General features: G+C 39.7%; 2 protein-coding genes across 2 annotated transcripts in view; one reads left to right on the top strand and one right to left on the bottom strand.

The window, feature by feature from the left end:
- LOC135479047 (26S proteasome non-ATPase regulatory subunit 1-like) overlaps positions 1-21746 on the bottom strand; it is a 188989-nt gene that overhangs the window by 41491 nt on the left and 125752 nt on the right. The window lies entirely within an intron of this gene.
- LOC135479130 (5-hydroxytryptamine receptor 2C-like) overlaps positions 18611-21746 on the top strand; it is a 29073-nt gene continuing 25937 nt past the window's right edge. Inside the window, exon 1 of the mRNA XM_064758880.1 lies at positions 18611-19866. Within this exon, the coding sequence (XP_064614950.1) occupies positions 19371-19866 (496 nt within the window). The 5' untranslated portion in view covers positions 18611-19370. The remainder of the gene's footprint in view (positions 19867-21746) is intronic.

Consider the following 21746-nt stretch of genomic DNA (forward strand, 5'->3'; position numbering starts at 1 on the left):
GTCTTTTTTGAGAGGATATTATAAGGCCTGCCCTTCGGCCTTTTGTTTTAGAAGGCATGGCACAATTAGGAAATCTCGTGTCAACTACGATCGAGTCCCCTGTAATCAAAGGGCGTTTTTGATGAAACCTGGGTCCATCTTTTCTCAGTGTGTAGCATTTTTAGGCCATGTATCTAACTTTACTGTATTGTGCGTTGAGTTACTGCAGTAGCAAAGCCACACTTGGTCATGGAATAATCTCAAAATTAGGTGTAAAAGTATAGTGATTTTCTCCTGTAAAGTTTTAAGTGTTCAGGGCAACTACGATCGAGTCCCCTGTGATCAAAGGGTGTTTATGATGAAACCTGGGTCCATCTTTTCTCAGTGTGTAGCATTTTTAGGCCATGTATCTAACTTTACTGTATGGTGCGTTGAGTTACTGCAGTAGCAAAGCCACACTTGGTCATGGAATCTCGAAATTAGGTGTAAAAGCATAGTGATTTTCTCCTGTAGTCTGTGTTGTACACAGAGAAGCCTATAAGCCTGCAGTGAATGTACCTCTGTGACGTCACAAGCTCAACGGTGGCTCAATTGAAGCGCAGCAGATTTTCCGATGTTTGATCACAAATTCTGTCATTTTTCTTCCGTTTTCGACATTTTTTAACGATCAGAATCAATTCAGGGGACATCAAACAATCTATCTGCAGTTTGGAAGGCCCAGTGCTGAGGATCTTCTTTAAGTATGGGTGAGTCCATACCATTCAAATGATCAGAAGTAAACATAGTTTGGTAATCTTATCTCTCTTGCTCTGAATTTAATTTAAATTTAATTCTGTGGAGACAAAAAAAAAAAAGTCAGTTTCAGATATATTTTTAGTAGTCTTTCAGCTGATGCAGGCATCAGTTTTTGTATTATTTCACATTAACTAAAACTGTATAACTCTCACAGAACTCCTCCTCTGGTCTGTAGAATGGTATTACTCTGGCTCGTGAAGGGTTATTTTATGTTCCCCTCTGTGGCATAAACATCAACTGTAGGCCAGATAGAAACAGCATCTACATATGAAAAGGTGCACGTTGGCCAGTCTGTTGGCTAGCCTCCCGTCTAGACCGCTCACTAATTGCGCACATTAATACCTGGCATGCACTGTTTATGTATACTATTGATTTGTCCACACTTTCTTGGCCAGCATATCCACAGGAAGTAGCTAATATCCTCTGCACAGTTATAATGAATGGCCCATTAAATTTTCCGCAGTATTTCGTTTCATTCCTGGTGAGCTTATATATGTGAGCCTCGAAATAATGCCTATATGACAGATTTCACGAATAAATCATCGTTGAAATTAAAGTAATCTCCAGTTTATAACATCGAATGGCAAACACTGATGGACTGATTGATAGATGGATGGTTTGTTCTTTAATCTTTCGGCTTCATCAATATTCCGGTCACATAACACTGGCAGTTTTATGACTAGAATGGTCTGTATGGACACAGAAAAGCCCAGTTGAAAAAAAAAAAAAACTCTGGCAGGATTAATAAAGCATAGCAGTTAAGTAATTAGAGCAGCAAAGTCGGTTTAATTGCTGATGTTTTGGATGTCAAAGTATAGTCATAAAACTTACTCTTGTTGATTTACCTTGTGGAATAAAGCTGTTCATGAGATCAGGTGTAATTTGACATGAATTTCTATATGCTTTCAGAAGCAAGTTGTCATTCCATTCCATTAAATAAAATAGCTATATTTTACTTTTAATTAAAGTATCCTGTCACAACCGCATGTACAAACATGCTTGAGAAAATTAATTTGTAAAGTTATTTATTTATTCAAATGGTGTTTTACACTGTACTCAAGAATATTTCACTTACACGATGGCGGACAATATTGTCAGGCGTACTTACCTATAAATGTATTCATCTGATTGGTTGTTTGTGACCTACTTGAAATGTGAGCAATTTTCACTCTATAGCTATCTGACCATCACCAAGAATAAAACAGGTCAGCCACAACACTGTGACGAACTAGTAGAAAGTTCGCCAAGAGCTTTGACACACTCCATCTGGCCACGCCTGCTCAAAGTGATCATGGCTACAATCGATAGTACACCTTACAAATGACTTTACAAATCACTGTAAAAAAGAAAAAATTGTACCACTTGCACAAAGGTCATGTAAGGTGATTATAAATTTTTCAAGCTACACTTGCAAGTGTGGGACAAGTTTGACTCATATATGAAGGTGGCTTGTGCAAATGGACAATCTACAAGCCAATACGACTATTCTTGCCTTCATTTTCAAAAGAATTTCCACATCATAATGATTCAACAGTGTAACAGTTCTGTTAGCATCTTTTTAGACATTTAGAAATTGCACATCTTCGCAAACCGAGTTGAAAATTTCTAACTACCAACAAGACAAGTACTTGTATTTAGCTTTAATTCTGGGGCCAAAAATATTTACAACAGATCAACAAGCCGACTGTAATTTTTGATTGTAAGTTACCGCTATTTTAGCTAACAATTCCTTCATGCAAGAGGCTATCGATAGGAAGTTAAGGACACAAACGTGATCTAAGTGGCTTACAATCAGCTTGGACTGATGATCATTTTGTACAAGCTGCCAAGAGTTGCAAGAGCAAAAGATAGTGATCCTGACAATGACAACTATGATGACCCTATAATGTTTATAATAATAGTTTTTATGGCTCGCGGTGACTTAAAAAAAAAATTTAGTAAAAAAATTTTTTAACCAAACACATGTCTTTTGGTATCTCTTGCATCCTAGATTTGCCACAAACAATGCCATAACAGAAAACCACAGAAACTGTCTTCAATAAATTATTTCTAAAATACCATGTATGCACAGATGCAAACAATCTTGATCCAATTTACACTCCATTCGAAAACTTTGTTTCGTCAGCCATATAATGAAGACTTCCTTAGATTGTGGCAGGACTGCCTCGCTAAGTGTTCTATAAGTATACATAACATCACATTACCCAGAAAGGTTTTTTCTCTTGAAAGGGTCTTACAAAGGCGCATGCAAGTAAAATGGTGCGAGGCCATAGGAGAGAGTGGTTGGAACTGCGGTGAAGCACTGCATTGGTTGACAGTAACAGGGGAAGGTCAGCAGCAATATACGACACTTGTCCACAGAGGTAGAGAGAGTCCAACGTTTCCGAGTTCATCTTAGAGCCAATCTGCCAAGATGCCATCTCGTAGGATCCATTAGTGAGCTATTTCCCAGGATTTTTCTCTCCATTTACTACAAGCCACAGTTTCTGGTAGTCACACAAAGATAACAGCAGACGGCCAAAGCAATAAACTAGAAATGACAAGCTCGAGGCCAATGACGTCAGCAATCCATAGAAAACCATTCAATAATAATGAGCAGTAAGTGTGGCAATGCCAGTCCACATCTTTGCTGTGGAAACAAATTGCTGCATTTAAACAAACATCGCGACTGACAGGCAATTGTTTCCCATCAGCTGAGATAAAACTGAGGTAGAGTTACAGCTGAAACCAAACCGCAACAACAACTAGCAGATTATGAGCTTCTGCATATATAATGAGCACCTGAAGATTGCGCCAAGAACTTTAGAGAATGAAGAGTAACAAGAACAGACAAAGATGAACGAGTTCTTGTCGGCTACGATTAGCACAACCATTTTTTTTCACCGCATCCATCAGTCTTCTGAGGTAATCGGAGCAACACTTGACTCCGGACCAGACCTGTCGGCGTGAAGGTATAGATCTTCCTGGATCGCACAATTAAAAGCTTGAGCTGAATTCTTGGAGATGGTCAAGAGCTATAGCACCTGAGCCAGACAGTCGGGAGATAGCGATCCACTCAAGTCTTCGTGCAACTGTGACATCGAAATCGAACGTTACTGCACAATGAATGCCCATGCAAGTTAAAAAAGGTTATAGGGGAACAAAACTGGCGCAAAGTGGATGGAAAAAAGTATATTGGGCCACTGGCTGATATGATTGACCTAGTTTCTTTTGCACATGTTTAGAGACGTAATAACACAGCCATTTCAAAATACTCCTTAATTATTTTCAGATCTTATGGAACAAAATATCATTTCCATCCTTCTTTTATTAGCTACTGGACATGGCAAAGGTCATGTAATATTGCAATAAAGTACCATGGAACTTAGAACAAATCTAAATCTTAGAACATATGCAAGAACCCTACTCTTGGTTTAAGAAGTGACAACTATTGTAGTAAAGTCTTATACAATAGGCCTTTGTCATCATCAACAAACCTCATAGGTATCCCTTGCATATTGATGAATTAAGCCACACAGACTGGCATCAGGCCTATTTATAAGAACATGATTACATTGGGCATGTTGGTACAAATAGCGCACAGATGTTTTCAGGAACCTTCAGCTCTAGAAGAAAAGTGACCATACTGTTAGACCAACATGATCGTGAAGACAAGATGGTAAAGCAGACTATGTCAGCCAGAAGAGGGGCCTTCTTGGGGGCCAGAGAGATTGCACAAGGGTCTGGGAAAATCAGCCGAGCTTTGGCGATGTTCTCTAGTAATAGCCAACATCACTGGAAACGACAAAGACATTGTCCATATTGAATTGTAGCTTAGGGTATTTATAAGACAAGTAAATACAGACGATCTATCTTGAGTAAGAGACACAGCTGTTTGTCCATAGTATGACAATGACAGATGTCTTATCAATTACTGATCAATCCTAAATTAAGCTATTCTAAGAGGAATATCGTTATTCTGACAGTGGCGTACAACGATCTCGCACCTTTGGTATGACAAGCTAAAGTATGCATAGGTTTAAAGGGAAGGCTGATCTTCAGTGACAAAGAAATAAAAAGCCCAAGTGCAAACATCAGTATTACAACTATAATTGTAATTTTCATTTTTGAAGGCAATTTTTCACTTTCAAAATATTTACAGATACACTGAACATTTCCTTTCACAATTTGGATGAAACAATATTTCAACCTTTGAAGTAAACATAAAGTCAGCCACCATAGCTGAATTAATTAATAAAGTAGTATTCCATAAATGTTCTGAAAATATTTTTAAAATCTACAGCACTTATCAACAAAATAAATAGGAAACAATCATCAGTACCTTGCCACTCACTTGGTGATGCCATTTTGCCACGCTATAGCCATCTTGATTGATGTCACAAAACCTCTGAGCTCTCCTGTACCATCGGTATTAAACAATGGGACAAAGAGAAAATACAAACAAAAACACCTGATACCCAACCAAAAATTATCACCTCTGTTCTGTGTTCAAAGGGCCGATGTTTTTTTCAGTTTAGCACTCCGTCAGGGCGATGTTTGTTGACACATGCGTTGTGTTTTAGCCGACCTACTCATGCTCGTCATGCATGGGTGTAAGCATTTGGCCCAGCTCACTGTACCAACTTCAGGGAATTCACTGACCATAGCAAGACCTTCTCATTGAAAAGAGACCCTTTCATTCAGATTTTGGGTAGATAATTTTCTAATAAATCTGACTTTGCCAACGAAAAATAATGCAAGGTCACAATATATTTCTTCAAGCAATGACTCTCTCGGGGTGGTCTTCTTGCCAGCAGCTCACCCTCACAAGTTACTGCAGTGTCCTGCCCAACATGGATGCATTGTGACACAGGCAGCCGTTCTCAGATCCTAGCTCATAAATGCGTGGTCCAACACATTGATTGGCTTAGTTCATGAGGGCTTTTACAACATGGTTACTCAGAGTAAATTGTCCGTCTGTGCCATATCCCCAATGATGAGCTTCATCTTCTCGGTTTTCATAACTTCAAAGGATTTTTTACATATTTTCCTGCGGTAACTGTGTCCTATTATCATTTTTTCAAAAGTTAAATGTACTACAAACATATTATTCTAAATTAATACATCTGGATATTGGTCAGATAATTTTCACATTCTGGTCACAAAATCTTGCCTGAATACACACCATTTCGTTATTCTTCACTTGGTTATTATTTGTCTTCCCTAAAAGTGAACAGATTACCCTAGATGACTATAAATTTAGTCCATGACTAACTACTTTTCCTGATTCGAAGAGTTCTACTGATTTTAGAAAGGTGTTTTGAGGTTTGCTTGGAACATGGGATGATATTCTACTTGAAAATTGTAAGTTTTAGCAGCGAAAATAATATTTTGTGACATTTGCACTTTTGTCGGCGAAATTTTAGGTCATTTAGGGTATATACCGAAGTTTTGGTCATGGTTGATACCAATCATTTGTGTACATACACTGCAGACATATAGGGTCATTGTCCTGAATTATTGCCAGACAAATAGAAACTGGACTGATCAGAGTTTACACAGACATGTCTGCCAGTCTCACAAATACATGCCATAGTAGATTAGGACAGACAGTAGAAAAGCCACTAATACAAAACTGACAGTTATACAGAGAGTTGACAGAAGAGGAAGTGGGGGGAGGGGATAAAGCACAGCAAAACATACTGACTGTGTCAACAAATCTAATTGTTTCTGATCCAAGAAAATCATGAATTTATTTGTGAAAAGGGTTTACAGTGGGCATGAAATACTCGACGAGACATAAAACAACACATGTCGACGTCACAGTGTAATCCTAGGGCTGACGACGAGCAAACAGAGGTGTTTCCAGAGTAAAGCATCGAAGGCTTCGCCAGACTAGGCCGCATGGGATTTTTAGAATCCTCAGAGTAGTGTGTCAACAGAAGTTTGCGATTCTAATAGAGTTGGATCATTCATACGTCACGCAGGAACTAGAAAATTAACCGAGTGAGAGGATTAAGTAATCCGCCTTATTCCAGTCGGGCCAAATGTAATAAGGGAATGTGGGAAAAGACGCAAAGCCTGGCTCAGTAGCATTCTACAGAGCAGACACAAAGAATTGATCTGTGTAAAAAGCACCCCCATTTCTTTAATTTAAAATCAACTCTGGCAATTTGTGCTTTAAAAAAAAAAAATTCGTAAATGGTAGTGGGAATTGAGATATTGAAAAGCCCTATTTTCTTTTATAATGACAAAGAAAATATTATTTAGAAAAAAAGATTTATTTGCTGATAATCTGAGTTTTCCAAATTATAACAAATACCATTCAGCATAAGGTAAAGGCTTTTGCAACAGACAACTGAAACTTCATTCGACAACGCCAACTGTCTATTCATGGTGGTGATTATATTAAAAAAAAAAAGCTAACTGGGCTTTCACAAGAGAACATTCTAGTTACAAAATTATTCTATTTATGTACACATGGAGTAACACAGACAGTATGATCATGTGAATTAATAAAGATCAATGTTTTACCTAATCACAAGTTATAAATACAGAAAATTGTACAACACACTGATACAAAAAGACACAATGAAACAAAAATATATCACAACTAACTAGTAACATTAGTTTTAAAATAAATTTAAAGTTTTAGAATTTTAAATGAATCCTTCTAATACTTCAACACACAGTTCTATTAGCCACAGCTGGATTTGAGCCCACGTCTTCACTGTTGTGGCAAGAGCACTTTACCAAGGATTTATCACCATACTGAGCACTTTATGTTTTCTTCTTGTGGCATGTAAAGCAATTCAAATCCATGGATTACATCAAACCTGCTGGCAATAACTGACACATATTAAAATATTTCCCTCAAATAATCATCTCCACACTAAAAACTTCCATCTGACAGTAAAGAGAAAAAGTGCAGAAAGTTTTTGTAACCAGGCAATTGATCCATCTGGCATGGCAGAGACAGAAAGCTTGTTTTAGCCCTGTTTAATTTTGGATCGACAAAAGAACCATGAGCCATTTTGCCTGAGAATGCATATAATGCCTCTAAACTTTCTTTTAAAGGTTTCCTAAGGGCTGTGATGACAGAACAAAAAGGGAGCTTGAATTGGTATCACTGAGCTGTTCAAATTGGACATAGCAGCTAAGTATACTATGTAGATAAGGGATTAGAGTTGGACGGCATATTCAGGAAGGCCAAGACACATTGATCTATACGCTGACTGACAAAAGCTATCCCAGATCAAAGGCGGAGAAAACTGGCCCGGATTTACACATGCCTAGTTAGTGTAATTGATAGCGAAGATCAATAGGGCCCCCAAAAGGACCTGAGTCCAGTTTTTCTTCTTCTGATCCCCCGTATTGTTGGACGCAATCGTCAAAGGCTTTATCTTTTCTTAAACTGCAGCCTGAACCTACCAAAAGAGCAGAAGAGTCCGGTTTGGTGGTGTTAGGTCGTGGCCGGAATCTTTAAGCCTTATCTGGACCGGTCATCAGAGACCAGCGGAGTGACCACAGTTCTTAATGCGCCTGGGGTAGGGGAGAAGACCAGACCGCGCATGAGAGGCCGGCGACCTCCTGCGGGCAGAAAGCGTTCCGATTCTCGTTACAGATCGGCCCGTTAACCATAATTACTGATGGAATAACGATAAAAATCTCATAAATATTGCCAGTTGGAGCGACAGAGATTACAGGGTTATGGCAGGCCGGTGAGATAGCAAGCCCCTCTTGCACAGGAGTGTCCCTTTCTCATCCCATCCCCCAACCAAACCACCATCATTACCCTATTTGCCTAAATTCTAACCACAGTGATAACCTCACACCTCAAAAGGTTGGGATAGAGACGAGAGCAGTGAACTACAAATTACTGCAACCTTGAGCAAGACGAGTGGACAGAGTGCAGACACTCGCTGAGTGGGGCACACTGTAAACAAGTCCACTGCAAAGGTTACATTCCCATCTTGGTGCAGCCACATCAAAGTAGTACTAGATTAAGACACATACGCCTCTTTCTACAACCAGTTGGAACACCTAGTATGTTATATACTTTAAAAACTTGAAAAATCATCACTTCAGGGGGTTTTTTTTTCCTTTTTTTTTTTTTTAAAAACATACGTTCTTCACGTCATACAAATTAAATAAAAAATGACATTTCAGCATAAATGTTGTTTTACACATAAACAAAAGCAACATGTGTCAGTATAAAGTAGTGGTACAGAAATAAGAATCGCAACAATTCTTAATAAATTTTCCAGAGGAAAAAAAAAAAAACATTTATTACATATCACGTAAAATTTGATATGTAAAAATATAATGTTTGGTATGCACTTTCTGAAGCAGATAAAGGCCTTAAAAGGACACCAATACATATGAAGCCAACAGCAGAAATTAATCAAACTTTACAAAAACCTGCTAAATGGGACTATAAGTTGGATGAATCAGTCAGAATCAAGCAAAATGTGTCATTTGAAGGGGGTCAACTTGAGGTCAGATACAGTGTCTGTTCTTGCACTTCTAAAACTTCTACAGCAGCCAACTAAACTTACATGCCAACAAACAACTAAGAGCTGGTTTCAAGCCTTACACCATGTATACTGCTCAAGAGCCCATTGGCTTTAGCAAGATCGAGTGATATTTTCCCCCAATAAGCCAGGTCTGAGCACCCATATTACACTTCAATTAAGTGAGTGAGTGCCTGGGGTTTAACGTCGTACTTAACAATTTTTCAGTCATAAGACAACGACGGAATACTTAGAACGTATGTTATGTGCCTCCTTATTGCAGGATGGATCTCCACTGCTCTTTTATCTAGTGCTGCTTCACTGAGACGACTTTCCAAAGGCAAGTAAGCCGCCCTGCCCAAGCCAATATACTGATACAGGTCAACCAGTCGTTGCACTATCCCATTCATGCTGAACGCCAAGCGTGGAAGCTGCAACTTCCTTTTTTAAAGTCTAAGGTGTGACTCGACCTTGGATTGACCCTGGATTTACCGCTCCCAAAGAGGACGCTCTACCAACTCATTACAAATAAGGTACAGGAGGTAAAATTTCACCCACATTGCACATTTCATTTGTTTTTGAGAGTTTGATTGATCTTAGACCGGTGTCTAGAAGTTTATGATGATTATGTCCAGGAAAAATGTAAAATTTCGCAACCAAAATTAATTTCTTATGACATTTATTGGCCTCTAAACAAAAAAAGTGAAGGTCATTTACATTAACACACTGGACATTTATTGACATCTATATGCCTCCAAAAAAAGCACTTTTTTGTACAAATGTTTAGGTCATTCACATTGACACACTGGATATTTATTGACATTTATTTGCCTAAAAATAAAAAAATTTTAGGTTGCTTTTGTACCAAATTTTAGGTCATTTATCATAACATACTGGTGAATACCTTCACTACATCAAACTTTTGGAGCCCAGTTTAATCAGGATGACCATCCGCAGGTTGCTGGCAGACCTTCCCACTTACAGCCAGAGAGGAAGCCAGCATGAGCTGGACTTGAACTCACAGCGACGCATTGGTGAGAGACTTCTGGGTCATTACGCTGTGCTAGCACGCTAACCAACTGAGCCACGGAGGCCCCAGCAAGGGTATAAGCAATACGTATGTTAAGATGGATAGTACCTGCAGACTGCCCAAGCCCTATCACATAGACGGAGACCCCCCAGGGACTAATCTATCAAACTATCATTTAGAATGAACCAAGAGGAAACTAACTGCTTAATACTGAGGAAACTGAAGCCAATCAGAGCCATGTCCTCAAATTTCTTAGTTTCCCCTCTTGTAGTCAAAGAATTGGTGCAAATAGCGACTCCCAAAAAGGTTTTTGCTTTGTATAATGTTGGAATATAATAATCCATATATAGAACTCTGAAGTCCTTTGAGCTACAGTGCCACGAGTAAAGAACAAAAATAGCCAGAATTTACTGCCACAGAATTTCCTTCTTCTTGAACACCGAAGACCAATCACGGCCGCCCACAAATTGAGTTTTCTGTCCCGCTTCCAATATTTCTCCGATGATTGATTTGGCAAGGTTCCACCCTGACCATTGCTTCTGGATTCCTGGGTTTTCTAAGCGACCAGTTTACCTCATCAATGATCTATTCCACAACTAATTCTTAAGACTTCCAGTACCACCTGATACACCTGGCCACTTAACAGCATGGTTACATCATACATTTGGTCCAGGACATAAACTATACATCCCCTATACAATACCTTCACTAAACAATGGACTGAGGTGCCACACCCCAGCCACACTTCCACTTCCAGTACCACCTGATACACATGGCCACTTAACAGCATGGTTACATCATACATTTGGTCCAGGACATAAACTATACATCCCCTATAAAATACCTTCACTAAACAATGGACTGAGGTGCCACACCTCAGCCACACTTCCACTTCCAGTACCACCTGATACACATGGCCACTTAACAGCATGGTTACATCATACATTTGGTCCAGGACATAAACTATACATCCCCTATACAATACCATCACTAAACAATGGGCTGAGGTGCCACACCCCAGCCACACTTCCACTTCCACCTGATACACAAGGTCACTTAACAGCATGGTTACATCATACATTTGGTCCCGGACATCCCCTATACATGCCCTATAAAATACCTTCACTAAACAATGGACTGAGGTGCCACACCTCAGCCACACTTCCAGTAACACCTGATACACATGGCCACTTAACAAGATAGTTACATCATACATTTGGTCCAGGACATAAACTATACATCCCCTATACAATACCATCACTAAACAATGGACTGAGGTGCCACACCTCAGCCACACTTCCACTTCCAGTACCACCTGATACACATGGCCACTTAACAAGATGGTTACATCATACATTTGGTCCAGGACATAAACTATACATCCCCTATACAATACCTTCACTAAACAATGGACTGAGGTGCCACACCTCAGCCACACTTCCACTTCCAGTACCACCTGATACACCTGGCCACTTAACAGCATGGTTACATCATACATTTGGTCCAGGACATAAACTATACATCCCCTATACAATACCTTCACTAAACAATGGACTGAGGTGCCACACCCCAGCCACACTTCCACTTCCACCTCATACACAAGGCCACTTAACAGCATGGTTACATCATACATTATGTCCCGGACATCCCCTATACATCCCCTATAAAATACCTTCACTAAACAATGGACTGAGGTGCCACACCTCAGCCACACTTCCAGTAACACCTGATGCACAAGGCCACTTAACAAGATGGTTACATCATACATTTGGTCCAGGACAAACTATACATCCCCTATACAATACCATCACTAAACAATGGGCTGAGGGGCCACACATCAGCCAAATTTCCACTTCCAGTACCACCTGATACACATGGCCACTTAACAGGATGGTTACATCATACACGAAGCAGATGTGCCATACTTCCAGTGTTCCTGCATAACACACGAAGCAGATGTACCACACTTCCGGTGGTCCTGCATAACACACGAAGCAGGTGTACCACACTTCCGGTGTTTCTGCATAACACACGAAGCAGATGTACCACACTTCTGGTGTTTCTGCATAACACACGAAGCAGATGTACCACACTTCCGGTGGTCCTGCATAACACACGAAGCAGATGTACCACACTTCCAGTGTTTCTGGATAACACACGAAGCAGATGTACCACACTTCCGGTGTTTCTGGATAACACACGAAGAAGACAGTATTCATGCATCATTATATGCAAGTCATGGGACAATCATTCCCATAAAAGGACTTTCCCTTTAGGAATTTCCACAAATTGACATACAATGAACGTCCACCATGACCCACCAAGCAGATGCAACTCTATACCTTCTTGTACGGTAATTCAGTCATTTTGAACGTTTGCAAGGTTTTTATTCAAGCAGAATGTGAGCGTATTATTCTGTGCAGACTGATAAAATTAAAATTTTTGTGAAGCCCTGAAACTGGTCAATCCAACCAATTGATATAGTTTTGTCTATATCAAAATCATGTATAAACTGCGCTGAAAGTTGCTCTTTGAGGAAAAGGTTGAGGATTTAGGGTATGCACCAACACCGATTCCACCATAAGAGTGACATAATAAATTACAATGTTTATGACACTTAACTAAAGGTACGTATACTACAGCACTGTTATCCCAGCACTTCCACACGATGAGAAAGTGGTTTTCTACACTAAGTGCATGCAGGAATGCTACAAAACATACATGATATGTTAACAACAGAAGTCATAAGAAACTCAAGCAGTTTTATAGCCAGATCTCACAATAGAAATGTCCTAGGGAACAAGTCCATTTGGGGCCATAGCTAGCTGTCTGTCTGCAGTGGCTGTACATCAGCTGATATCACAGGAGATGCTAATAAAGCCATCACAGTTGCAAAAATAAGTCATACAGTATGGAATTGATGTGACACCATCGCCCCTACCACGGGTCCAAACACTGGTCAGTTAGGATTGGTCTGGGTACTGCATCACCCATGGGGTGCCAAAAGGGCTAATAAATTCCCCTAACCATGAATGACAGGGGATGGTCAATTCAACATGATTCTCTATGTGCAGAATGATAATACAGCAGATCTGGTCCATCACCCATTGAGCTTAGTAATGGCTTGTGTAGATATATGGTGATTACAATACCCCTTAACAATACAGAGCATTTGTCCAGCCACTCCACTTGCTCAGTACCGACCCCAGCTTCCTCCTTCAATCCAGTAAAGGTTTAGTGGCTTTCCCTGTCCCTTGTGAAGCTTTGTGGAGAGCTGTAGCGGGATCAGTCAGTGACAAATCTAATTTAGGCAGGCGGAATAGCAAATATAATTATTGCACATCTGCTGGTGAAATAGAATGGTAAGAGGATCATATGTCAGGAATCAACAGGACGGCAATAACCACATAAACAAACAGACAGAGAGCTAAACCTGCCGACTAATGTAAACACACACCACAACAGCTCATTTTAACATTCAACAGCAGCAACATTCATGTCCGATAAAGTTCCAATAAATTTTAGCCCAACGGATATGTTGGAATCGCTGATTGATGGATTGATTAGATGTAATAACACCTTCTTGACAGTAACAGAGCTATAAATTTGTCTCATCAGTTGGACTACATTGGTGGAGTCAAACAAAATAAAATACCCAGAAACTGAACATAGTAAGACATAAAACTAGATGACCGAACATCTTGTCTTGCAATATGCTGGCCAAAAGTCAACTTTCTTCGTATCACCAATAACATAAATAATTCACAGTCTAATCATGTGAAATTTATCATGACTGGAATTTCTCCATGAAACAGTGTTTCACCACCACAGTGCAAATTCTGGCTCAATAATACAGTGCAAATCAATACAGCAAATGGGTCTTCGTGGAAACTGTTCATTTGCAATCTTGCTGAAAAACCAATATTTCATGGCTACGAAGAGGCTCTAATGTCTTCCTTAATTCTTTTGAAAACATTTTTATTGCCATTTCCAAAAAAGCATGAATTCTCTTGACAAACAGGAGTGCTTATCATGTAAAATATGTGTTCAATTAAGGTTATAAGTAAACATAAGTAACTTGGTAATCTGAGATATGTATGAACACGTCAGAATATGATTTCGGCTTCAGAGATATGGTTGTGATTAAGGTGACTGTTGGTGAATACTTAGATATTTGAAGTAAATCCCTCTATTAGTGACCAATCCAAGCTCGAAAAAAAACACTGTTTAAACGATAAAAACTCATGGCCAACCACATATAATGTGTTACACCTTCCGTTGTGGAATATAAACCCGCTGAATATCCACAATGAACTAATCCACCCTATTTCTCCTCCTTGCACGGTGAGCTAATCTGCTTTTGGCTTCAATATATATCAGACCTGTGAACTCCTGACTGTGTCATATCACCAACGGCAGTAAATAGCCAGAAAGTTACACTGTCCCCGTTATGGCAGGTGTACTTACGTATCTACCAGATATCATAACAAAACAGGAGATACTAAGGCTCAAAAGCTTCTTCATTCTCAATTCAGGCTACCCACTGACACAACAGCGTGTGGATGACATCAAAACCAATGACCTACCCAATCCACAGGGTAGCCAAGCTGAATAAGCAAAGGTACATATGCACTGCTAATAATCTGGGCAAATAAACCCAACAACCATTCTAACAACAACAATAAAAAAAAACTGCCTCTCAACAAAAGGACCCAAAGATACTGCTTTCAGACTGATTTGGTCATTAAGGTCAACCATATACCTTGACCAGTTACAAGGCCATATGGCTCTCAAAGCAGATTCATTTGGCCAATACAGGCCTACCATACTTTCCCCATTTCAGAGGACATATGGCTCTCAAAACAGATCTATTTGCTCAGTACACGCCTAGCATACTTTGACTAGATCAGGGGACATGCAGTATGGCTCTTGAAGCAGATTTGGTCAGCAGAGGCCAAGCATTCTTTGACCAGTTCAGATAACATATAGTTGTCAAAACATATACAGGTATATTTGGTCAGTACAAGCCTACCATACTTTCCCCAGTTCATAGGACATATGGCTTTCAAAGGAGATTTGGTCAGCAGAAGCCAAGTATTCTTTGACCAGTTCAGAGTACCTATATTTGCCAAAACATATACAGGTATATTTGGTCAGTACAAGCCTACCATACTTTCTCCAGTTCATAGGACATATGGCTTTCAAAGGAGATTTGGTCAGCAGAGGCCAAGTATTCTCTGACCAGTTCAGAGTACATATATTTGCCAAAACATATACAGGTATATTTGGTCAGTGTAAGCCTACCATACTTTCCCCAGTTCATAGGACATATGGCTTTCAAAGGAGATTTGGTCAGCAGAGGCCAAGCATTCTCTGACCAGTTCAGAGTACCTATAGTTGCCAAAACACATAAAGGTATATTTGGTCAGTACAAGCCTACCATACTTTCCCCAGTTCCTATGACTTATGGCTTTCACAGCAGATTTGGTCAGTAGAGGCCAAGCATCCTTTGACCAGCTCATGGTACCTATAGGTCTTAAAGCAGATACATGTATATTTGGTTAGTAAAGGCCTACCACACAGAGGACATAAGGATCTCAAAGCAGATTTGGTCAGTAGAGGCCAAGCATCCTTTGACCAGCTCACAGTACCTATAGGTCTTAAAGCAGATACATGTATATTTGGTTAGTAAAGGCCTAGCACACAGAGGACATAAGGATCTCAAAGCAGATTTAGTCAGTAGAGGCCTAACATACTTTTCACCAGTTCAGAGGCTCTCAAATTAGCAGGCTGGTATTCAAAAGTAGCAATCTGAGTTTGTGGAACCACTGATCATATATGAGTCATGTTTGCTGCTGAGAAAACCAAGAGACAGAACTTCAACTGTAATTTCATAATGCAATAAAGGCCGTTGTGAATGATTTCTTACATGTAACTAAACAACATGTCAACAAAAGATGGTCTGAGCTACCCTCTAACAAGTCTCAAATCTTCACCTGTATGTCCTGTATTTCAAACTGTCCACTTATCTTTTGTAATAACAGTTCTATCACATGACTGCTTATACTAAGCTTTGTATTCACCAAACCTCTTCTTCTTTCTGCCTTCTTTGAACCTTTGGTTTTTCTCAGTTTTACCTATTCCAATCTTCACTAGAGAATTAATTGCGGTATAGTATCAGCTTTCCCATGTGCCACACCCTAATTTCTCAACCTTTTCACACATGTGAAAGAGCAACTTTCCTTACAATTTATGCACATTTTGACTTTGAACACTAAACTACATTGGTTGGATTGGCCAGTTTCAGGGTTTCCCAAAGAGTATAATTTTATCAGTCTACATGGAATACTGCCTTCAGAATATGTGTGAATAAACACCTTGCAAAAGATTGAAGAATTACAGTACACATTGATAAAATATATTTATAACAGTGTTTCAAAATTAAAACTAAAAATTGAAACAGAAAGTTAACGCCTTTACAGGAAAGTTTTCAGATGAAATAAAACATTAATCAGATATCTTGTAAAGGAAACCCTTAAGGTCAAGTCAATGCTTTGATACCTAGGTTTGGGGCGGTCTTTATGCAAGTAACTGTATCATATACTATATTAGTATGCAGCCATATTCAAAACTTCAGTCACCTCAAATAAGCCAGCATCAAAACATCAAGGCTATACACTATGCATACCCATTACCGAACTAGCTGCTTCCACTCCGTGGCAGATGAATTTCAGCAATAAACACGGCGCTAATATAAAAGAAAATCAATACGACGTGTAATTAAATTTATGAACATATGTACGGGAACTGTAGGTGCTGTCAGTTCCACTTAAGTTATTCACTGACTGATAGATGCCTCGATTATGCAGCCTCAGACATGTAATATGTCCGAGTAGTCACTCGCTGTATAAGGCCTAATATGTATATTAGCCTGAGATAATTATCCAGACTGCGCATAAACATGCATGCTAATGAGCCATTTGTATTCCTGTTATACAATGACCTCCATCATTCCAGGTCACATTCATACGGCATTACTCGGAAACATTTCTCCTCGAGCTAAAAAAAGCACTTCCTAATTATCATGTGTAAAAATGTTTGACACGTAAACGAGTACCTGTTTTTTTGTTTCAACTTTCAATGTTTCTGTCTTAAAAAATTTGGACAATCCAAAAAACAAGATCAGCTCCAAAGTATACATAAGTTAATTCTGTTAATATGTTGGCAGTAAAAGTAATTTTTCTTTTCCTTCAGCTTTTAGCCCCCTAATTTTGCTCTCAAAATTTTATTATTGATACATTTAATTCATTAGATTTAATCAATATCAACTTCTGTCTTTAAAAAATTTGGACACTCAAAAAACAAATTTAGATCCTCAGTCTATATAAGTTATTTCTGTTAATATGTCGACGTAAAAGTAACTTTTTTTTTTTTGCTGAAGCTATTAACCCTTAATTTTGCTCTCAAACATTTATTATGATACACTTAATTCATCAGCAATAATCAATAATCAATATTTAAGTCCTGGATAACTGTCTTACAAGTGTAAGTATCTGAGTTTTTCAAGGACCCACAAGGGACTTAACGCTAACAATTGTGAGACAGAATTCATGCTGAAAGTCCACGGAGATGGCCTATGTTTACAACATGCTTATAAAAGAAACGATCTGTGTACACTGGAGGCTTCTCCCTCTGCGATCCTCAGTCCGGTGTAAGAGGCCATGTGACTGGTGGAGACGTGCGACTTTAACGAGCCACAAAGTTAACCCTGCATTTGAATGGGTGCTATTTGAATCCACAGCTAACATCCACTATTGATTTGTGAAAGTTCACTGTCTAACTGGCCATCACGTTATTAGATTACCGAAATAGAAAGAATACAAATGGGATAAACTGAAGCAGTTGAAATATGAGGCGGTCTTATTCTACAGGTAATAGGCTGGGATGTGAACAGAATAACGATCCAGAATTGAGTAATAGGTGCTCCTGTCAAAAGCATGTGTAAAGGAGATGTCGAAGACAGCTATTAAACAAGATGTGACTGGAAATGAAGTGGGATGTACAACTGGTGATTTTCACAGATGACTGGGATCAATCAATTCAAAGAGGATCGGGGAGGGGGGCCGGGGAAGAGAGAGAGATGGGTGTACAGGCTCACTAACAAATGGAATTGTGGTGTGTTACCAGTCAGAGCCAGGCAGCCAGTCATTGACAAGCATGTGCTGAGTGGAGTGTCCTACCTTGTCAAGTGATAGCATGACTTAATAGTCGGACCAGTGAGGGGGGCCAACCACAAGCAGGCCCAGTACCTTGGTGACTGACAGAGAAGCTGTGGGAGGCTGAACCAGTTAAGGCTGGGCTGGCTGGTGGGGAGTCATAGCACCAATAGAGGGCCAGTAGGCAGGGCTACGCCAGCCAATTCTCTCTCTTTCTCTGTGATGATCTGATGATGCATGTGTGCATGTGAGCTTCCAGTACTTGCCAAATCCACGTGTGGTACAGAAACTTCTGTTCACTTGTCATACCAGGAAGTCTGCAGGAAACTAGCCGAGGACAAAAAAACACTGTGGGCTTCAATAAGGGGTGCAGACACCCAGGGAAATACTGTTGTCGGCACCTCAGGGGGTTGAGGATTATAACCCTGCAGGGGGTGAGGAAGCCAACCCGCTGGTCTGAAGAACTTACAAAAGGATTACCTTAAGGCAGTCCCTAGAGAGTTTTCTTCATATAAAGGAGCATTCTGGGTTAATGTAGATGGAGCAATATTCCAAAAGGCATGTGAGAAATTATGGTGCATAGACAGGCCAGAATTTACCAGTATTAGCCAATCTTGTCTGGCTGTGCTTCTAGTGTCTGGGCGAGATTCCATCTGCATCCCCACATGGTTCTGAGGGGAGGCGGAGGAGGGAGAAAAAAATAGTGTTGGTGCAGAAATTAGGCGCTACTGAGTTGACAGAAGGTTTTGAGGCAGCATTTAGAAGTACATGTGAGGAAAAGCTAAATTAGAGTGTCAGAATGAGTACTGTTGGCTGGAGGGACCAGCATCTTCTGTCTACATTTTGTATCCAGAAATCATGCAATACAACGGAACAACTTTCCCGAGTGGCGCATACAATGTCAATGGCACCGCAACAGTGCCACTCCTGATGTCAAATGTTGCACAGCAACTGCCAGACGACATCTCCACTCAGCGCTATACAACGGGGCTCCATCTGGTGGCCAATTCGACGTCAAGGAAGACAACCTTGATGTCTACGCCCTGTGATGTGTTTTTCTCTTTCTCTTTGTTTAACGAGACTGGAGTGCCTTCCCTTTGTAATCTCAGTAATTTTTCACTCTTGGAATACAACGGCTTACCGGATTCTGAACCCAACGACTACAGTTGGTTCATACTCTTGCTCGTTCCTCTTGTGATATTTGGAGCGGCGGGGAACCTGCTTGTGTGCTTGGCGATTTCTATGGAGAAACGCCTTCAGAATATCACAAACTATTTCTTGCTATCACTAGCGGTCACAGACTTGCTGGTCTCTGTCATAGTTATGCCACTCAGTATCATCCACGAATTCATGGGTAAGTGTCTCAAAAGATCAATACGATTGGTCCTTTACGTCACATATTTGCATATCTACTAGTTTTACATGAAATCATTTAAGATTAATTAGTCTATGTTGTATTGTTACCATGTCGCATAAAGATATTTTAAAGCATTAATTTTCCTGGGATCAGCCACCCATGTTAAGCACTAAGAGTGAAAGTGCTTTCCTTTCTTGTTCCCACTGTAGAATTGGCAGAACGGGTGGTGGTCATGGTGAAAAATATCTCAATCCAACATGTCAAATATTCTACTAATCGGACCAGAAAATTTGAGATAATTTTTTTCTTTTACAAATTTCTAAATAATGTTTTTCCACCTGTGATGTGGCCATGGTTAATTAACGGCTAGCACTAAATTAACCAAGTACACACTTTCTGTCCACAAGTTTACATGTCAAAAATTTAGATTTTACACAGATGTTCTAGAATGTCTATTACTGCTAAGTTATAACTGGATAAGGAAGAAAAAAACTATGTGCAAGTCTCCAGAGTACCTACATAATTTAAAAGAAAATTCATCCTGTTGATATCCATTTTTTTCCCCTTATTTCATGCAACAGCCAAAACATGCAGAAAGAAATGCCAGTCAAAGATGAAAACAATTTAGCACATTCTTTGTCCAGAGCTTATCACAGCACCTGATATTCCTGGGTTTTGGATGTACCTAAAGTAAACAAAATTAACTTGACAAGTACAAAATAAAACTAATAAAGACAGAGACAAGTCTGAATTTAAAAATTATCAGTCAGTGACTTTGAACTGTCTTAAGGAATCTGTAGAAAAAAAAATGGTGTTCCCAAGAAGTGTTCACATTGGTACAAGCCTGGCTGTTTTCCCAGTGGAGTAACAAATGTGTAACCATCAGCAATCTTGTTTGAAGAGGATATATGTGAACGGTAGTTGCTATTGATTGCCCCTTTAAGACAAAGCGTGGCGCCCATAAATAATGTCCCGGGGAAGAACGGTGGGTAAAGTGAGTTAGAGCGCATCCCTAGTAATAAGCGTACTTCAGTCGGCTACTTTATTTACAAGTCGCCAAAGCTCGGCCGATAATCTAACTAGAGATGTTCGGGTGTTTGACACCTCTGGCAGTCTGCGAGACCCTCCCGTCACAGCGGCCGAATAAATCACTAGCCAAGGGCAGAGAATCAAATAGTACGAGGAAGCAGCCACCGCCGCCTCCGCACATATAGGAAAACCAATATCCTCATCGGTACGGGGAATGATGAAAATACCCAACACCTATTGGACAAAAGTGCATGTTACTTGTGTGTAGCTGAATGAGGCTCTGGGACGAGGAGACATCAAAAAAACTAAATTGATACATGTCATGATGTCTCACACGTCAACTGTCATTCTCAATTGTGGCAAATTTTATTCACCAAAAGATTGCAAATAAATGCCAAAAAATATTAGTTGTGATGCTGAACTAGGCTCACTGGGGTATGAACCTACCTATCTCCCCAACAAACGTTATTAAAGCATCTTTTTAAGATTAACAGAACTCTCAGAATGAGACGTGCTTGAGTTTTTAGATTAAGTACAGTATTGTTGGATATAGAGTACAAAACTGCTGATTTGGGTTAATTTAAACGGAGGTTTATAAAGAATAGTAATTTCTAATCAGGGCTACAGTAAAGAATATGTCACATCAAATGATAAGCTGAAGTTCATGCACTGTAGGCCTACTCTAACACCCATCAGTATGTATACATGATTATCAGGGAAATTTAACATGTACTGAATGCCAAGTTCTTCAAATTACCCCTGACAAAACAAATGAGGTGAAGAACATTGTGACTGGGAAGTTGTTTAAACTACCCTTGACAAAACCCATGAGGCGAAGATCATTTTGA

Source organism: Liolophura sinensis, chromosome 12 (assembly GCF_032854445.1).
Source record: "Liolophura sinensis isolate JHLJ2023 chromosome 12, CUHK_Ljap_v2, whole genome shotgun sequence".
NCBI lineage: Eukaryota > Metazoa > Mollusca > Polyplacophora > Chitonida > Chitonidae > Liolophura > Liolophura sinensis.